Source organism: Amblyomma americanum, chromosome 3 (assembly GCF_052857255.1).
Source record: "Amblyomma americanum isolate KBUSLIRL-KWMA chromosome 3, ASM5285725v1, whole genome shotgun sequence".
NCBI lineage: Eukaryota > Metazoa > Arthropoda > Arachnida > Ixodida > Ixodidae > Amblyomma > Amblyomma americanum.
The window spans coordinates 131365254-131384626 of NC_135499.1; the positions used below are offsets into that span (position 1 = coordinate 131365254).

The following is a 19373-nucleotide window of genomic DNA, read 5'->3' on the forward strand; positions in this document are numbered from 1 at the left end:
GTCGAAATTATTCCGGAGCCCTAGCTCCACTACGACACCTCTTTCTTCCTTCACTCTTTTATCCCTTCCCTTACGGCGCTGTTCAGGTGTCCGCCGATATGCGAGACAGATACTGCGCCATTTGCTTTCCCCAAAAAACCAATTTTCAATTTTTTCATAGCATTGGCACTCGCGCAACAGGAAAGCAGGTGGCGTTTTCCAATGGGGCGGCATGATCAGCTTCACTGACCCGCTATTTAATATTCATTTCGGTTCATGGATGCCCATAGAACCGATATACTGCATGCCGCAGCATCTACAACGATTTTGCAAAGTCGTTGTTGGGTTACAACATATGGCTGCCGGGATTCAAATTTGCAAATTCTACATTGCTTCTAAAATCACTAATTCAACTTTGTTACCATATTTGTCAAGTTTCAGCCATCATTGGACCGATACTTTGTCTCTATTAACTGCCAGTGTTTCTACTCTAACAGCAGAAATGAAAATGCGCTTATGCAGCGCCTCTCTGAAAATTGGTCCAGAAAAAAGGAACACGTGGTATACCTGCTACACTCGCGACATTTGGGAACGAAAATGGGGAGCCAAGGTGGCTATGCTCGTGCTCAAACACCCCCTCCCCGAAATTTTAGATCCAAGACCCGAAGTGTAAACACTGTAGTGAAATTGGAGACAAGATCCATATGGTGTGGACACGCCCTAGCCGCAATGAACCAGACAGGAAAGAGTCCTGGGAGGCTTTAATGGTCAGCCAGAAAGAAGAACAACAAAAAAGTCATCCGTCTAGCCCTGGACCCCGTTGAATCCCAAGGGATCCTAGCCTGCTCAAAGGAAAGGAAGATAACGGCGGTCAAGACTCAAGTCTTCATCGCCCTCTGATTCCCTGATGGGTGCCAATAAAGTTATTTCGTAATCATGGTCGTTTTAAACTCGGTAGCTTCCTGGGACGTCCTTTCTAAACTTTTTGTAAGATTTAAGATTGATATTTTTTTAAGAAAGGAAACGGTGCAGTAACTGTCCTACCTGACGGGAGAGCTTCTTGGGAGAACTGGGCCACTCCTCCTGCTGCACTACGCCCAATACTATGGCCACTGCTTGTTGCCCATATCGCCCACGTGTTGAGCGATATGGGCTCAGGCGCTCCGACTTGAGACGGCGACCCGCACCAGGATCGGAAAATAAATGTTTTTCTCTCTGCCTTTCTCGCGGTGGTTACGCCAACCTCGCCTTGAAAGAAGGAAGGCGCGTGGGAGTGACACAAGAAAGAGAGAAAGAGGCGCCGTGGTGGAGGGTTCCAGATTAATTTCGACAACCTGCTGATCTTTAACGTGCAGTGACATCGCACAGCACACGGGCTCCTTTTACGTTTCGCCTCCATCGAAACGCGGCCACCGCGACACGGTTCGAACGCAGGCACTCTGGCTCAATAGCCGAGCGCTGTAACCACTAAGCCACCGCGGTGGATTTTTGCAAGAAAACACCCTCCCGAAAGGACTTCCCTGCTACAGCCCTCGGGGAGAGGATGACAGAAGACGTACGACTCGGCTTCCCGACACACTAGCTACGCCATTGAGCATATATGCACAATACCTGGTTGTGATGGGCACATTTTTATTAGCCACCTGCGCAACATCTGCCCATTAGTGACCATGCACCATCCCTGTCTTGCTTGGTGACCGAAGCGGGCGATCTTGTACGTTAGTTCTCATCCTGGCATAATCTCACTATTTATGGTTAAGTAGTATGCATTCCTATCAAAGGCGTGTTCATCTTGCTGCATCTGTGAAATAAACCTCTCAGCGCTGGTTGTTCAAGAAAGTGAGGGTCCATTTGGTGATTCGGGAGTGTTACTTTCGACGGCTAAAAAACTAAGTAAACGTAGGAAGCCTTTAAGGACTCTTCTTTGGTATACTGGAGGGTATTTTTAAGGTACAAAAGAACGGCTGACGAGTGTAATGATGAATGGGTTACATCAGCCAGCGAAGACTACGAACTCTTAGAGCATTGCACTTTTTTCGTGATTGCGGAGTGTAAAGCAGTCACACGCTTCTTAAATTATTTTCATGACTTTTTATTTCCAGCTGGAGGGCTGATCTGTTTCACCTTTCGCAACCAAGGGGTCATCAATTCATATTGCTGCTAAACAAAATTTCCCATTTTGAAAATGCAAAAATGGTTATCGTCTGAGCTTGTTTTATTCCGTTTTAAAATTCGCATTCTCAGTGGAGACTCACGGGGCTGTTTATCTTTGAAATTGGCATTCAGCCAAAATAAATATGCTGTTTAATATCGATGCCTCTGATGGATCATATAGAGGTTTAGAGAAGGGAGAGCGATTAATGCGTCCAATTTAATGTTACGCAGGAGCTGCAAATTCTTCACATCGGCGTGATGAGGTGTTTTCCTGGAACGCAATCGCCCTGTCGCATTCAATTGCGCCTACAAAGAACTGGTTGATTTGCCTGCTCTGCAATTCATCGTCGAGGTGGCACGCTTCACTTTAACTATAAAATGTAAAAAGCGCATCATCAAACATGGCGTCATCTAAAGGTATGGTTTGGTTTATAGGGGTCTAACGTCCCAAAGCGACTCAGGCTATGAGAGACGCCGTAGTGAAGGGCTTCGGAAATTTCGACCACCTGGGGTTCTTTAACGTGCACTGACATCGCACAGCACACGGGCCTCTAGAATTTCGCCTCCATCGAAATTCGACCCCCGCGGCCGGGATCGAATTCGCGTCTTTCGGGCCAGCAGCCGAGCGCCATAACCACTCAGCCACCGCGGCGGCTTAAAGGTATGGTGCTTCGGCAGACGATGTACTCACTGCCAATGGTACCAATATTATCAAGGCCGGATATTAAGCCAGAAGTGCGATATCGCACCAAGTGTGGTGTGGTGCACGTCAGTGAACCGGAGGTGGCTGTAATTAAGTACCTACAGAATATCCCGCAACCACCGAAAAGAAACCGCATAGGGGAAAAGATTCGGCAACGCATGCTGCCGTAGTGAAGGCAAGGAGGCATTATAGCGGCACGCAAAATCAAAGGTGCAGCAAAGTCTCTGGCCCTCAATTTTTCAATTAAAAATAATAATAATTGTTTTTTTGGGGAAAGGAAATGGCGCAGTATCTGTCTCATATGTCGTTGGACACCTAAACGGCGCTGTATTGGAAGGGATAAAGGAGGGAGTGAAAGAAAGAAAGAAAGAAAGAAAGAAAGACAGAAAGAAAGAAAGAAAGAAAGAAAGAAAGAAAGAAAGAAAGAAAGGAAGAAAGGAAGAGGTGCCCGTAGTGGAGGGCTCCAGAATAATTTCGACCACCTGGGGATCTTTAACGTGCACTGACCTCGCACAGCACACGGGCGCCTTAGCGTTTTTCCTCCATAAAAACGCAGCCGCCGCGGTCGGGTTGAATTTTTCAATTCTGGTCCCAGTGGTACAGGCAAGGGCGCTTTTTTCTTTATTTTTCTTAGTCCCAAAATGATTTTCGTCAGTTATGGGCATCATTATTTTTTTTTTTGCCCGCGCTGTTTTACGTCAATTCATGGAGGGCCCATTCAGTACAGTTGTTCAGTCTGCTTCCGCTGAAATTCTACTACGGGTGATAACTCTTCATCCAGGCTTTCTAGTGTGTTCAGCGGACGTGCGGATATGGCCACTCCTAAAAGCACCTGTTCACATTATTTTATGATGGAGCACACATTTCCATTAGTATATGTCTTAATGTAATGCATCAATTAAGTACGCTGTGTCAAAAATCAGCCCATCTGTAGCATTATGGGTAAAGTAGTCTGGCACAGAGTGCGGTATACCTTATTCCAGTTTCAGATTCAATGAAGGGGATGCGGCCTTTATGCAATGAAAGGAGAGACTGGCCTGAGGCAATTATCTAATTTAACAGCCTTAAACCAAGGAACTGCTGCACCAGCACAGTTCAGGGGTTGTGCTAGTGCTTTCACAATGTAGGCATCACTCTAAAAGTACAGGTTTTCCCTTCTCTTTTGTAACAACACCTCACCTTTGCAGGGCAGTGCTCTAAGAAACTGTTTGCTCTACATGCAAGAGCAGTGATGGTAACAAAGGTGCCTCAAAGGGACACTAAGGAAAAATAGGGAAGTTGGTTTCGATGAGGCACCCTGTTCTAATCACAAAAAGACTACTCTCAGTGAAAACAAACCTGTTATCAGCTATAGACCAAAGAAAACGAAATACAGGTGTCGCCACCACAGGCAGAATTCTCAAGTAAAATGTCTGCATCGACCCCAACTTTTTGGCATGATCCCGAAGGCGACGCTATGCCACAGTTGGATGGAGTTGTCTGCAGTTTTCTTTTAAACCCATTACTGGCAATAAAATTCACAAAACAATAGTCATCTTTGTTTGCACGCTATGTATTTACTGTATATCCATACAAATATCAAAACATATTTTACATGAGGAATATACATATTTATATGGGAGAAACAAAATTTTTGGTTATAAATACACGCACAGGTTTGTGTATTTTACAACTGTTGACAAAGCTATTATAGACGTCACACTGTAAACACCTAAACAGATACCGCAAGCAAGAAAACACACAGATATTGCAAACATTGGATTCTCCAGTCAGTGCAGATGGAAGAAAACATTTGGTCACAGAACTAACAATAAACGCCCCGAAGGGTAGCATTAAGGTCGGTCGCTTAAAGGGAGAAAAATGAAAAAGGTCAAGCCAACAACCACTCCAGAAATAATGACGATGGGGAGCAGTGCTAAAAAACAAACTCGTGTAAAATACTGTACAGTCCAGCACATTGCAAGAGAAATAAAAAATGTTTACGGAGATAATCAGCAGCAGGAGTGAAAAAAATGATAATAAAGAAAGATCAGTACAGTACTATACGACCTAAACTCAAGTATCGGTTGTGTCACTGCTTAAGTAACACTGAGAAACATGCAGTACATACGTAGGCTGCCTAATCATCGCCAGTCTCACAGCAGAATTCTGAACAGCAATTTAAAAACTCTAGAACTTCAAGCCACTAGAATGTGACTCGAGGCAGTCATCTACACTCTAGTTTGCATAGATCCTTTTCCCATTTCGAATAAGTCTGCAGTCTTCTTTAGGAAGTTCAAATAGCTAGCTATATTGCCGTTACATTTTCCTTTTAGTGATCCAACACACGGAAGAAAAGTGCAATGCAGAAGCCGAGATGTCAAAAAGGAGCTCTCAGTGCATTGCACAGTCGAAAACATAGGTTTGCTTGGGTGCACATTAATACACTCATTTGCACTGGCGTGCTCTGTATGCAACCAAGAAGGTTGCAATGCAGTTTGTATGAATACGGTTACACGAAGATGTACAATGTTCACGAGAAAAGAGTTGGTTCAAACATGCATAAACCGAGCTTAGGCATATAATCTAAAAAATGGGAATACACGTTGAGACTTAAGATGACCATGACGAATGGTTGCCCTCCTTGTGAACAAATAAAGGCATAACCTGCCTAATTTCAGAAGCGTTTTCTGGCTTCCACCTATGGCAATGTCTAAAACACCTTATACATAAAAGCATTAATATGAATAAAAATTTATTGACACTGATTGACTGGCTTCAATATAGTCAACAAGAAGTAATGCATATCCTCACTTAAGTCATTTCATAAAATCCTTTATTTCCCTAGCGACAATAGAAAAAGACCACAGCCATCAGGTTAAATATAATTCCTTGTTATTAGGAGAGATTTTTGGCATCCTGATCATTATGCTCACGGCACTTACTTCCTTTCAAGTGAGACCCTGATTGATGCTGTAGGTACCAATACATATAAGATTGTGTTGGCCATGGCAAATAACTTTTGCAGAAAACGAAAAAATTTGGCATCATGCCAAATAAATGCTAGATAACAGCCTAGCACTAGCATTCTGTAGTGGACACCAGATCTTTCTTTTTCTTAATGATCACGGGCAAGCAACATTATCTTTTGTAGCTACTCATGAGTGAACAAAGTCAAGAGCATACTGTTATCATGACTTACACACACAATAGATAATGGGGAATACACGATTTCTTAGAACATGATAGGACTGTTCAAAGGAGGCAGTTGTCAGTTTGTTCATGCTACATTCACTTTAAGGGCAGGTTCTACCATCGGACAGCAGTGCCGTGAAGGAGGACCTGGCCAATAAATTTCATTGGAAAAACTGTTACCCAAAGCATGCACATCAGTTTGAATGACAGGGTTAAAAATAGCATACATGTTTCTTGTGTAGAGGAAATAGGAAGTTAGATATATGACCTATTTTACCTGAAAAGTAACTGGAATGGTGTTAAACTGTCTCATTTTGATGCACATCTATACATGTTATAAATAAACAGCATGCAACAGCACGGAATGATGACAACGTATAGAACAAGTAAAATAAAATGAAAATATGTTCTTCTTCTACTCTGTACAAACGTATGTACAATATCTTGTAGAATCTGGGTAAAGGTCTACATAAAAATCTGCCCAGGAACGAAGCGGTCTCTCAAAAATAGTTCAGGTACAAGTACCCCAGCTCAGGAGTTTTGTTCACAAACACGTGGTTTTTCTGGGAAACAAAAACTAGACCATATACCCGGATAGGACTTCACACGGGGCTAGGAGGATCCACCGGTTGCTCAGGACTTGCCACGGCATAGTAAGGAGCCAGGAGAATGGAGGCAACCCAAATGAAATGGCAAAGAGAACAGAGGAAGTGACATATTAAGGTATTAAAAACTTGTTCTTCCTTCCATAAGTAGATCTCGGTGTTTAAATGTGTTTATTGTCGTCAGTTTTATTTCGAGCACCCACAAGTGTCTTTGAAGTTGCCACGAGCCATTCAATAATATTACTCACGAATCTCATCAAACGAACTTGTGTACACTTGAGGTAGAATAAGTCAGACATTCTTAAGAACTATTAAACCAAATAGCCCTCTAAGCTCAGCACAGAAAGTCCAACCTGGAAACAGTATAACTGCAGGAGTAGCAGTTAACAAAACTTGCACGTTCATTTTGTGATCTTCATATTAAGAGTAGAAAATTCATCTAAATTTGACTTTTTCCTGATATAATCCTATTAAAATTTTTCTTATTCATCATTTACTCTCTGTCAAGCTTACACTGCTCCTTTATCTTTCAGCAAGGAGCTAAGGATATAAAAATTAATTAAAAGACCCCAAAAATGTGAATATTTTTAATTTTAAAAATGAAAGGTGAACGATGACATTAGGGTATAGCATTTTGCACTTTGTAAATTTTAAATTCCACAACAGACTTGATATAAACCACAACTAAATAACTTTAAGCATGCTAATAGCCCAATGGGCATAATCTACAACTGCAGGATGAACAAAGTATTCCACAGAATTTTTTTCTAATCTGTCCATAAGCACATTCCTCTGCTCTCTTTGCCTTTTCTTCTCACGTATTCACAACAGTGAGCATTGGGACGTTAATGTAGAGTAGACCGCAATGGTGAAGTCAGGCTTGAGGCAAAAACCAGGAGTAGAACATAGTCCGCATGTAGTAGTAGTGCTATCAGCAATAGCAGTACTTGTAGTGACAGCTGCATTCCTCCTCCTGCCCCTGTTCAGTGAACCTTTATCTCTACCTTTCCTGGCAAGTGTATTCATGTCATGGACGACTGGGCTGCACTGCATTCTTTACCCCTTTACATAACACATTTCTGTGTGCACCATGTGAAGAGTTGCTTTGTTTCTTCATTCACACCTAACCTACAATGTTATGATGAGTTTCAAAGGAAGCTGAGAACAATGAAGTCTCATAAATCATGGCTAGCCCTGTTTGCTAAGTCTGAATAAATTAAGACTGGAGCGTCCTCTTCATGGCCGCCTTGGCTCCAACGCATGTGAGAGTTGTGTAAGCCTTCTCTGATTGTCGATCACTTTCAGTGTTCTGAAAAAGAGACAGCAAGAGCAACTGTGCTAAAAAACTGCATCATAGGTTTGCAATCCAGCATTATTTCTGTATGTTTGCTTTACAAATAAAACAAAGCGAAATCCTTGTAGGTAGGCAGATTTGGTTTGGGTGACAAAAGTACCATTTCCAAAACATTCAGGGAATCTTGTTGACTTGTTTTGAAAAGCACAGAAGCAAAAATTGCCGCTAGAATTGTTAGCAATGTTGAGCAAATATCACAAAAGATCAGTTACCCATGGTGCAGATACACAAAGATTGCTCTGACTAATTATAATTCTCCAAGGAAGACAATATTTGCAAAATACCATATGCATGCATTGTATGCCTGTCCAACCTCATTTTTTTCTTTTTGGCAAGAGCAAACCATGTACTGGAACAAAGGAAATTGACAATGTACATAAGTGACATTGTAGCATGTAAAATTAGATTCTTATTTCCTAAATTAATGTAGTCATAAAGCTTTGCGTGAAGTATCTCTTCGTTTGACTAGCCATGGTACCATATTAATAGGTTCATGCTGAATGACAAGCCAGTATCATACCTAATATACTCTCGAACATCCTGCTGAACTTTTCCTTGTGGTGGCGGCTCCAGGTCTAAAAAACAAAAAGTATAAAATAATAGTTGTCTGCTTAATCAAACAGGTAAAGGGCCGCTGCTATCCTGTGGCCCATCTTACAGATCCTTCATTTACATCGTAAGTGCCGAAACTAGTAATCTCATCGATGCTATATATAAGTGAAATATCCAACAAAGCTTCCTGAAGTTAAAATTTAAAAAATGTAAAGCTTGAACTACTTTGCAACAGTTTGCTGAGCAGCAATATTAGTTCCAGGGTTCATTTCTTTCCTTTTTGTTTTATTCCCTTTTGATTTCTTACACGCGTTTTTTTTTCATTCAGCAAAAACATGCTTACCATTCGTCAAGTTCTACCCAACCAAACAATAAAACAAACCTTACACATGTAACGGAAACAAGGTAAGTGAGTATGTTGCGTTACCTTCGCTGCCACACTTCTAGTGCCCAATGATCGATATTTAGATGGTGTGGAATAACATAACTGCTCATTTTGACTTCACAGCGTGAAAAAAAACAAGGACTACAGACATAAAAATGACAGGGACGGACGCGTGCTAGCAATTGAGTTCATTGAAACATATGCCCATCCCTACGTTTTCATGTCCCAAGCAACCACAGATATCCTTCGGACGTCCGAACTAGATCCGAACATCCTGTGACAAGATTGGACGTCTGTCGGACGTACGGACAGAATCCGGCTTCGGATATACTTATCCGTATGTTCATCGGACGTACGAACAGTGTCCGGTTTTGTATATCCGCATGAGAGACGAAGCGTACGTCCTAGGTATGTATGGCTGAGTATTTTTCCAGGACATGAGTATGGACGTTTTTTATTTTTCGCACAGAAAATTTGTGCCTTTCGTGTATGTATATTTTGTATTCTTTTTATCAAGAAAGACTTATCCCGGAAATAAATTTCTTGAATTTTATGGGCAAGTTGTCTGGAAATCACATTAGTTCAAACTGCATATCTGCTTCCATGAAACTTTTTGCATCAGCTACAGGGTTTGACACGAATACATTTGTAAATTGGACTGATTCCACAATCCTTTCTGTAGTGCAAGGGCTGCCAATGACCCCAAATAATCTAAGGATGGAAGCAAATTATCGAAATTGTGCAACATCATGTCCACTTTGTTCGTTAAACTTGCAGTTAAAAGCATTCGTAAATTCAAAACTCCAGCCAAATACTCCTGTCATCGTCATCATGTATGTCAGTTTGGGGTCAGTCCAATCCAATCCGACAGTCAACATTGTGGCGCCGTTGTCATTTTGTTGTGTAGCGTAGTGCTGCTTTAGATCTTTGTTATTACCAAAGCGTCTGCGGACAAAAGTGGTGTGGCACTTCAGCAATTCGAAAGACGCAGGAAGCGCCTGAAGCTCTTCTGGAACGCTGGAATGCCGTACTGCGCCAACTTTGGATGAGAGAAGGCTTAGTGTGAATGCCATGGATAGGTGGTTGCCTATGAAGGTGAGTAGTACACTGCTTGAAAATTACTTTTGGGCAATGCAGCAGGATCATATCGCATTCGTTCGTAAGAGACTGGGGTTGAAAGCACGAGGTAATGGCTTCTTTGTTAGCCGCGAACATCACATTCTTGCTGCGCAAAATGTGTGATATACTGTGCCAGATCACTTTCTACCATCGCTATAGATAATCTGATTTAGGTGCACTTTTTGCTCAAAATCTTTTCATCATAATCAGTTTCACAGTTTTTTATACCTCATTCATCTACTACTTTTCATGTGATGTTTTATGTGTTGAAAAATGAGTGCTGCTTCACTATTTCCTGTGTGATCTGTTTTTCAGCGGCGAAGTGAAGATAGCATTGTTGCTACTGGCTGTGCTCCGAGACTTGCTGAATTTCTTAAATGCATTTGTACTCCTGTCACACTGGATTTGAAACAGTTGACATTCAGTGCATGAAGTGCCATTCAGCTTCGTTTGGTGTTATCTGGTAAAACAGTGTCATTGTCTAGTGATAGCAGTATCAGTAAGAAAACATGCATGATATAAAAGTTATACTACACACCTAAGTTTTAATGTCGGTATACTTATTCTTTCTACATTCATTTAAAGGCTATATATTTTGGTGTAAAATGCTTGCTTGACGACTTGATATGTAATAGGAGTGCTCTGTAAACACTTCTGTTAAATGGTTGATATTTCCTTAGGCTACTGCATTTTTGCACGAGTTTTACAACACTGATGTTTGTTGCTCTGTCTTTTCAGAAATTCTGTGGGTGGGAAGATTATGGATATGCTTTCCAAGCTTGTCATACCTGAAGTCAGATATTTTATGAATATAAGCCACTCTTCTGCTTAAGTACATCAACGACAATAAAATATGCCTGCTTTACATTGAACTGCTTTCCATTTTATTGGCTCGCGGGAGTGAAAAAACCATGCATGCACCATATATACAAATATCCGAGAAAGATCCAGCAAAGGACGTCCTCAAACGAACGTCCGACGGCGAGACAAACGTATACCTTTGTACTCCCATCAATTAGACGGCCGACGGACGTCCACCGGCTGTTTGCAGATGTTCTGCGGACATCCGGAGCATCCGAAACAGACCTCCGTCGGCCGTCCAGTGGATATCTGTGGTTGCTTGTGGTCTGTGCTACTTGTGTGTTTCCCGCTGTGAAGCCAACACGAAGGGTCACCAACTTCCGCAAACAAGAATTCTGATATAACTACTCACTTATCCTTTGGCTTCTCGAGTGCCTCAGTGACCGGAGCGTTTGTCCTATCATGTGCTGAAAAAACAGAGAAAGCACTTTTGAAACAAATCGCAATAAGAAATGAGAACAGTCTGTCAAAATTCAAATCTCAATATTTAAATGTAGGGAGAGAATCAGAATTCTCTAGGCGGGTTCCTGGGGGCTTTTTTGTCTTTTGTAGAGATAATAAAAGCTGCGCTGGCCAGAAAATAAATTTTAACACCTGAGGAAACATACTCTGACTGTGCCTAATGGACTAGCTTACTTAAACTTTAAATTTCCAGAAATGGGAACAAATTAATTTCACGCCATCTTTTGTTCTTACAACACAAACTGTTTCAAATGTTACTTGTTGCCACCGTAAATGAACTATAAAATAAACAATGCAAATCACTAGTAGGTTCCTGAGATCGCAGCTTATAAGAACAGATCCATTCTATCTGCAAACTTGTTTCACAGGACAAAATAATCATGCACGTTGTTCCCGAAATCATGTAGAAGGTGCAGTGTTATAAGAAAAACCAGCTTATAAGTGTTGAATCAAGATTTACATAGACATGAGGTGCCCCTAAACATTTTGCACAGTACTTAGCACCAATTACTTAGTACTTTGCACAGGCAATTAGTACTTTGCACACTAGGGTTAATATGAATCTATATGAATGCCATCTGAACTATTGTGCAAAAATAAAGATAACCTGTCGGCAGAGGTGGGGATCGAGCATTAGTCCCTCAAGTAATAAGCGGCTGCCACAGGTCACCTATGCCAACTGCAACGTCAAGCGCGCCACTGTTACACTTTCTCTTTGATGACACTATGCTAAAGTTGACGAGGAGACGCGTTAGAAGCACGAGCCAAGGGAAGTGGAGAAACGAGAGGCAGAGGAGTTAAGAGAGTTCAGGGTGGCCATAGGCCATTTCAACATGGACTAACTGGACTAACTTAGAATAACATACCAAGAAGAAAAACATTTTTGGGGTGACATTTCTGAAACTCCTTAAGGTGGCCTAAAAACTTGAATGTGAAATAACAATTCAGAGCACAGAATAGCAAGAGTTGTTTTCGAAAAATGCATTGGAAAAAAAGAATAGTGGTGGCAACAGATGCAGGAGGGAGCAAGAGGTTTGTGCTTGTCTCTTCTCTTAGGTGCATTTGAAATGAAACAGTGCATGGCAATGAAGCTCACTGAAATTGACACCTCTTAGTGTCTATTTTATAAAGGTGAAGAATAATTTATGCAACAGCAATGGTTTTTTCATGCTGCCATTTATGCTCTGCCAAGAAAGTGGTAACGGTTGTTGCTCAACGTTCGTTTATATAGGTGTAAACGTGCATAAATTCCTGAAATATGTAGTATGACCAACAGCTGAAATGCGAACAAGAAAACTGAAGTGGCAACACAAAAGCAGTCGTATATTAACTCCTGGAAAGCAAATACAAGTGAGATCCAGAGAACAGTCTTCGCGCCATTGAAGTGAGATTACCCTCTGCTAGTATTGAGGTTGCCCCGGCTAAGAGGTTCTCATTTTGTTGTCTGTGGTGCAGTTGTCTTGTCCATGTTTCATTTGTTGCTGATGGTAAACCTATAAGACATATTTTTGGATTAATCAGTGCTTCTTACTGCAGTGCAGGATGTACAGTCTTATTGTCTGAACACAGACAGTTGAGTAGAGTGTGACCAAAAGCAGTTAAAAAAAGGCAGGAAACAGACCATGCCGCCAGACGTTAATTCAATGAGGCGGTTCAGCTGGTATGGCACTTTGCTACATAACGTTAAGCCATGGATTCAATCCCACCTGCAGCTGTGGTATATCACTAAGAACCCTTGGGTTCTGGTGTTTATGTTCCCATTACAGAACTCCAAATGTTCGAAAGTAACCACGTGCCTCACTTTATGGCATACAACACAGCCGTTTGCCTAGCATTGATCAACAAAAATCAATTCGAGAATTCAAATTTACGCCATTATCAGAAACTGACTTCACTAAACGCGCAAGCCATACGAATCCAAGACGGCTGCCAGCAGAATTGAGGTGTTCGAAAATGCTCTTCACTGCAGATGAAATGAACCCATTTATTTCTTTCGTGAGTGATAATCAAGTGTGGATTAACACCTCAAAGGTGTGCGCCAGCTATAAGGGACGCTGCAGTAAAGGCATTGGATTAACTTCTACCACCGGCAGTTCTTAACGGGCACTGACATCTCACAGCATAAAAGCTTGTTTTATAGCGAAAGCAGTGCTGCTGTAACCCCCATGAAAAGCCTACAGCTTAAGAGGGGAGCTTTCACCCACCACGTCCACCCTCCTGAAGCACCCCCCTAGCCGCCCACCAAACCGCCGTCACCCCCTCTCACCTTCAACCTCCAGAAGAGCCCTCCAACACCCAACCACCCAACTCTACCTTTCAGAAGTGCCACTCACAACCAACCCTCCTACCTCCACTCTCCTTAAGTATCCACTACACAGTAGCAGAACGAAACAGCGACACTGGAATCGAATTCATGGACGCAGTGGGTAATCTAGCTGCCCTCCAGAAGCAGTAGCCACTTCCCCAAGCCACCCCACCCCACCCCTCTAGCTAGATGGCTGCCCACCTACTCATCGCCACCCTCGCCCTACCGCCACTCACCTGCACCCTCCAGAAAAATTGTGTTGCGTGTGTGAAACCTCGTCTTAGAGTAAAGCCATTCATTACGGTCAAACACTCATTTGTGTAAAAGCATCAGAGGAATCATTGAGGGTAAATCTAACTGCCCTCACAGAATTGTCGTTTTAGATGTCTGATCGTTCCGAAATTTTTATCGTTTGTTTCCATGAAAATGCCATCTATGCTGCCAGGATTCGATCCCGTGACCAAATTAACGCTCAGTAGCCAAACGCCATAGCCAGTAAGCCGCCACAGAGGATACATTCACATGTGCAGATGCAAGAAGCAGAATGAATTATTTCCACACTGCGAGAGATACCGGCATCAGCGTTCAAGGCAGGGCGAGAGAGCCACTGACCATCTTTTCAAAGTTGACAAGTCCATCGATGAAGGTCTTGTTTCCCTCGTGGCAGAAGGTCATGTCCTTGAGGAGCAGCGGCATGAAGGGCACCAGCGGTGGCTGCACCTTGGACACGGCAACGCGGTATCGCCGGTGGTTCCGCGACGGGTCGATGAGGGTCTCGAATTCGGCGAAGGTTCGCTTCAGTTTGCCTGGCAGCCGTTCCCAAGTTTGGCTCAGCCGGCTCACCGCCACGTTGCTGAGTCCCATCACGATGGCGAAAAACGCGTTCAGGTTCTGGTACTCACGGCAGCTGCAGGACAATAAATGGATGGAGTAAGCAAAAGACGGCAGAATGTGGTACTTAATTATTGTGCACACGTGCACGCCAAAAGATGCATGCGGACACAAAGCAGTGTAGTGCACACACTAGCTAGAGCCTGCATAAACATTGCAGTCACCAAGCAAGCATCACACTATTCAATGGCTTTTTCCGAGACTACACGGGCCATCAAATTGGACCATTTGTCCACCAAATTGTGTCCCCGTTATGGAAGGCCTCTGTCAGTTTTTTTTCATCAAGAGCACGTACATTAGCTATGGTCTGATGTGCCATTCTGAAATTCTAGGGCTGAGATTTAGATTTTACCCATCCGTTCCACATTGCGTGCAAATATGGCAATTATTATCTTTTTGGTAATATCACATTCTATAAACTTTTGATTGCAAAAGTACTTCAATCCTCCAGGCAGCATTAATCCAGCATGACATGCAAGACTTTTTCAGTATGGCTAGGAACCTGCAAGCAATTTTATAGGCTTTGGACATTTCTTTTTTGTCTCTTTGTGATTCGTCAAAGCGATTATCGAGCAGTCAGCTAGCAACAAAGGAGAAACTACAGACTTGTCTCAGCAAACCCAATCCTGCGCAGAGACAGGCAGCCGCTGCTTACAAAGCCCAAAAATTTCATTTCCTCAGTGGCTGATGCACTTTGGCACAGTTAGAAAGGCCAGAAAATATTGCCCAGTTCTGCTCATTTTATCACCAAAATGGAGCCAACGTACTGATAAAGGCATTTTTCCTGTAATTAAATGTGGATAGGCTGTGATGGGGTACATCCGCATCGTATGAGGTACGAATAATAGGATTGAAACCTGGTTTTTCCAAAAACCCAGCTGCTTTCTAAGGGGAAAAATTGCCCAGCCTTCGATTTCGTTTTCGGACACATTAAATATATGAAAAAAGTGCAACCCAATTTCGCACTCAACATATGTGTGGGTAAGGGAGAGTTTCCTCAACCCTCCGGAGGCATTGGATGTATGACCCATGCTGTAGTGACATAGCAGCAGCAACTACGATACCCTGCAAAATTTTTACAAAGCGTGCGCAGGGTCTCCATATTTTACGATGAAAATTCACAAAAAATATGCCACTATTCCCATTGCACATATAGCACAAGCTGCCTTATATTATCAACTTTACGGTTCCAACTTCATCATATTCGGTTTGGGAATTTTGCATTTTGGAAAGCTTCATGAGCACAAGATGAGATCATGAGCACAATCCTGAGATCAGTGAGAGTGTGATCAATTTAATTAAGTCACATGTGACTTAAAGAAAAGTCAATGAAATGAGTTGCTATAATTGTCGTTCAAGAGGACTGAAATTGAACATGTGCTTGAAATATAGGCTATGGCGCTTCGCTAAGTGTGTAGTATTTTCTGATATAATGCTTTTCAGATTACATTTACGGCCACCTGTTCATGCTTTCCATGGCCTATCAGCATATTAAAGAGAGATATCAAATTGCCATGTGAGATTTTGCAAGCATATGTTAAAGCCAACTAAAGCGATGGAATTGATTTTTTTTAGGACAAGCACAGAGAATGGCTATAACAGTAATATGTGGTGCTTACTGGGCAGCAATTTTGATGAATTTGCGCAGCAGAGTTACTCTCCGACTAAGCGTGTTCGCCAGGCACATCTCTGTGACAACCCAGAACTGCACCTCGTTGAACCTCCTCTGGAAGACGTCCAGGTTGGACATGATCTTCCGGAACTGATGTCTCCCGAACACCTGGTAGATCAGCTCATACTGCGGGAAAATCGATGCATGGCTGTCATGTTGCGTAGAGCACAACAAGGGGGCTTCATAAGCATTCAATTTCTCAGGCACTACGCGGTGATAAATATTCTCTCTATCAAGGAGAGCGAAGTCATGTGTGAAACTAAAATGATGAATGTAAGAATGCCTACGCTTCCATCCTAGCGCACATTTAGAGCCAAGTTACAGAACTCCCACAATTACTATAATCGCTCGAGGAGAGTGACGTGGACAGTTACAAGTTTTTATTGACCAGCTTTTAAATCTCTCCTAATGCCTCTAATAAGACCTAAATTGCCAGTGCGACCAAAATAGTTGATACATAAAAATATAAAACTAATTCTTGATTATTTTCTAATGAACAAGTAGCTCTTTATTACACATAGCGAAAAGGACCGACGACACTGCGTGTGCCAACACATTTAGTTGTCCGCACAGCCACAGTGGCGATGCGCCTTCAGGCCGGAACGTGGTACTGCGGGTAGATTGCCAGGCCAGCCACAGACTCCCTCCTTATACCACCATGTGAATGTAACAATTACTCAGTTTAATCCGCATTCGGTAGCTGCTTTTGAGAAACTGTTCGGAACGCTTGAGGCATTCATCCTTATAAATACAAAACCAGATAACAAATGCCGTTCTCCGTAATGGCTACAAGAACGCGCCGAACACGGCACATTCTATTGCTGCATATCTCTGCACGATCGAGGAAAATGACATAACCCTAAAAAGTCCACAGATAATCCGAGCTCGATTACGATGAACGACGCGCAACCATACACCAAGCACCCGGGAAGGTGAACGTGTGGAAAAGAAATTCAGTGTACAAGCAACCTCCGCATACAACTGCGGGAAGCGGCAAGAAATCGAATCTCTTATTTTGTGACGCGGAGTCACGCACTTATCATTGGCCTTAAAGAAAAAGCAAAGCACGAAAAAAGTATTCCCGCTGGAAAGGATTAATGGTAACACCAGATGTCATTTTTTTTTTCTTTTGAGCAGTTCCATGCGTTTTTGTTAGAAAGCAGCTATAAACATACATTTCAATGTCTGAATTATCTCCATGTTGCCTAGTATCAACAATGCCGTTTCAGAAGCAGAACATTTTTTTTTCGCCAGTCGCAAATCACTCGTAACAAAACCCACATTCTCTCTACAACCCGCACAAAGGCCATAATAAATATGAAAAGCAATCTTTTTTGCCTAGAAAAGCATCCGCTCGAAAAGGGAAAGCCATTCAGTCAACTCACTGCACGACATTTTGACTGAGCCAGGGGAATTCCCCCCAAGGATCTAGCGCAGAGTAGGACTGCTCACAACGCGTCTCCTCCATCCATGCTGTCTTTTATAAATGATTTCAGCAAGCACACCATTTCTTGTCTCTAAGTGCACAGAGTGAAAAGATACGTGCAGCTTAAAAATTCTCGACCTCTACGTGTTGTGACGGTCCTGAGGCCTTTCTTTATTTGTCCTCGGCAGCTGTACGTGTTTTGCATACCTCGTGTATGCAGGAGAAAAGGTGCCAGTCGTAGAGGGACATGTGGTAAGCGATGTCGTGCGAGCTGAGTGTCTCGAGAAGGGCCCCCGTCCCTTCCACCGGACCCTCTTGTTCGCTGAGAGGCGTCTGAAATGCATGGAAAGACACAGATCAGGCAAACACACCAAGAAATTCTACTAAAGACAGTGCAATGCATCTGCAGTCTATCGTTATTAGACTGTACACGATATAAAGCTCCACCGCTAGGGCTCCCGGCTTCTGAGCAAGTGCCTCCCGTAAGATATCAGCGAGGTGCCTCAGGATAGCAAATTTACCACGTGGACACCAAGAAAATGTTCATTTTCATTTCATTTCATTTCATTTTGCATTTATTTCAGTCATGTACAATGGCTGAGGAGAAAGGAAAAAAAGCCGCGCACGCGGCTTGACAAAGCTCCCATCTCCCGTAGCGGCTTGGCACGGCGATGACAGGCAGCAGTAAAACAATAACAAGAGAATGCATGAAATAACAAATATGTACAATATCTTCATAACAGATCACCAGAATAGTCTCGGTACTGTTACACACACGCAAATGATAGTTTAATCACAGCACATGGGTACTTAGTTTATTTTACCGTTGGATATGATTCATTGTTTTGTAAGAACATATTTCTGACAGCGTTATATGAAACGGAAAGAATGGATTGATTAGTGATTGGCGACAGGGGCATGACAAACATGTCGAAACATCGTCACATGGAGATTCAAGCTTGCCATTCACATTCTTCAGGCAGAACTACAGCCAATTTATACGTAAACCAAACCTCGAGGAGCTTAGGACAGAGTATTGAGCGTGCACACTTTGAACTGATTAACCCGACTGGATTCCAAACGGAGCCAAATGCAGCAGAGGAGCGGCAGAAAGTTAGGTGGGCAGATCAGATTAGAAAGTTTAAGGGGATAACGTGACCTTAGCTGGCACTGGTCTGGGTCGAAAAATACGACATAGCCGGTTTCAAAATACAAACGAAATTTCTGCCATCCTGTCGTTACAACAGACCTTTCTGTAGTATTGCAAAGTTGTCTGTTGTTGCGACAAAACTTGTTCTGTCGTTACGACCGCAGCGTGCTCCATACTACACAAAATCCTGTTGTTACTACAAGAACTGCTGTTGCTAGGTCCCAAAATACTGCAGGAAAATGGTGGAAGAGAAAATTTTATGTTGTATTTTGTACGTAGTGAAAATGATGATGACTGTTTTGAAATGCTATTGTAGTGAGCGGTGCCCAAGAAGGTGAAACATAGAGCAAGCACAGCTGTTCAGCCAACAAGCACATAAAATGGCAGGTGCATCGTGCTAGTTCCGGAACGTATTTTCGGCTCGAAACTGGAACATTCGCTCGAATTCCTTTGTGCGACTCACCAGCGAAGACTTCAGTCATTCAAAGTTGTCCAGAGCTCAGTGCGCCTTGCACTCTCAAAATTATTCGTTTGAATTTCGCGTATGGATGCTATAGAAATCAATGCTACTAAGTACAAAA

The 19373-nt window shown here is 42.6% G+C and overlaps 1 protein-coding gene across 10 annotated transcripts in view; it reads right to left on the bottom strand.

The window, feature by feature from the left end:
- Positions 1-4372: 4372 nt before the first annotated feature.
- The window catches only part of Epac (Exchange protein directly activated by cAMP), a 296847-nt gene continuing 281846 nt past the window's right edge, over positions 4373-19373 (bottom strand). For all 10 annotated transcript variants that reach the window (XM_077657880.1, XM_077657879.1, XM_077657882.1 and 7 more), the window contains 6 exons: positions 17850-17975; positions 16164-16342; positions 14266-14560; positions 11239-11293; positions 8490-8544; positions 4373-7924 (listed from right to left, as the gene is read on the bottom strand). In XM_077657880.1, coding sequence (XP_077514006.1) covers positions 7852-7924; positions 8490-8544; positions 11239-11293; positions 14266-14560; positions 16164-16342; positions 17850-17975 — 783 coding nt within the window. In that variant the 3' untranslated portion in view covers positions 4373-7851. The remainder of the gene's footprint in view (positions 7925-8489; positions 8545-11238; positions 11294-14265; positions 14561-16163; positions 16343-17849; positions 17976-19373) is intronic.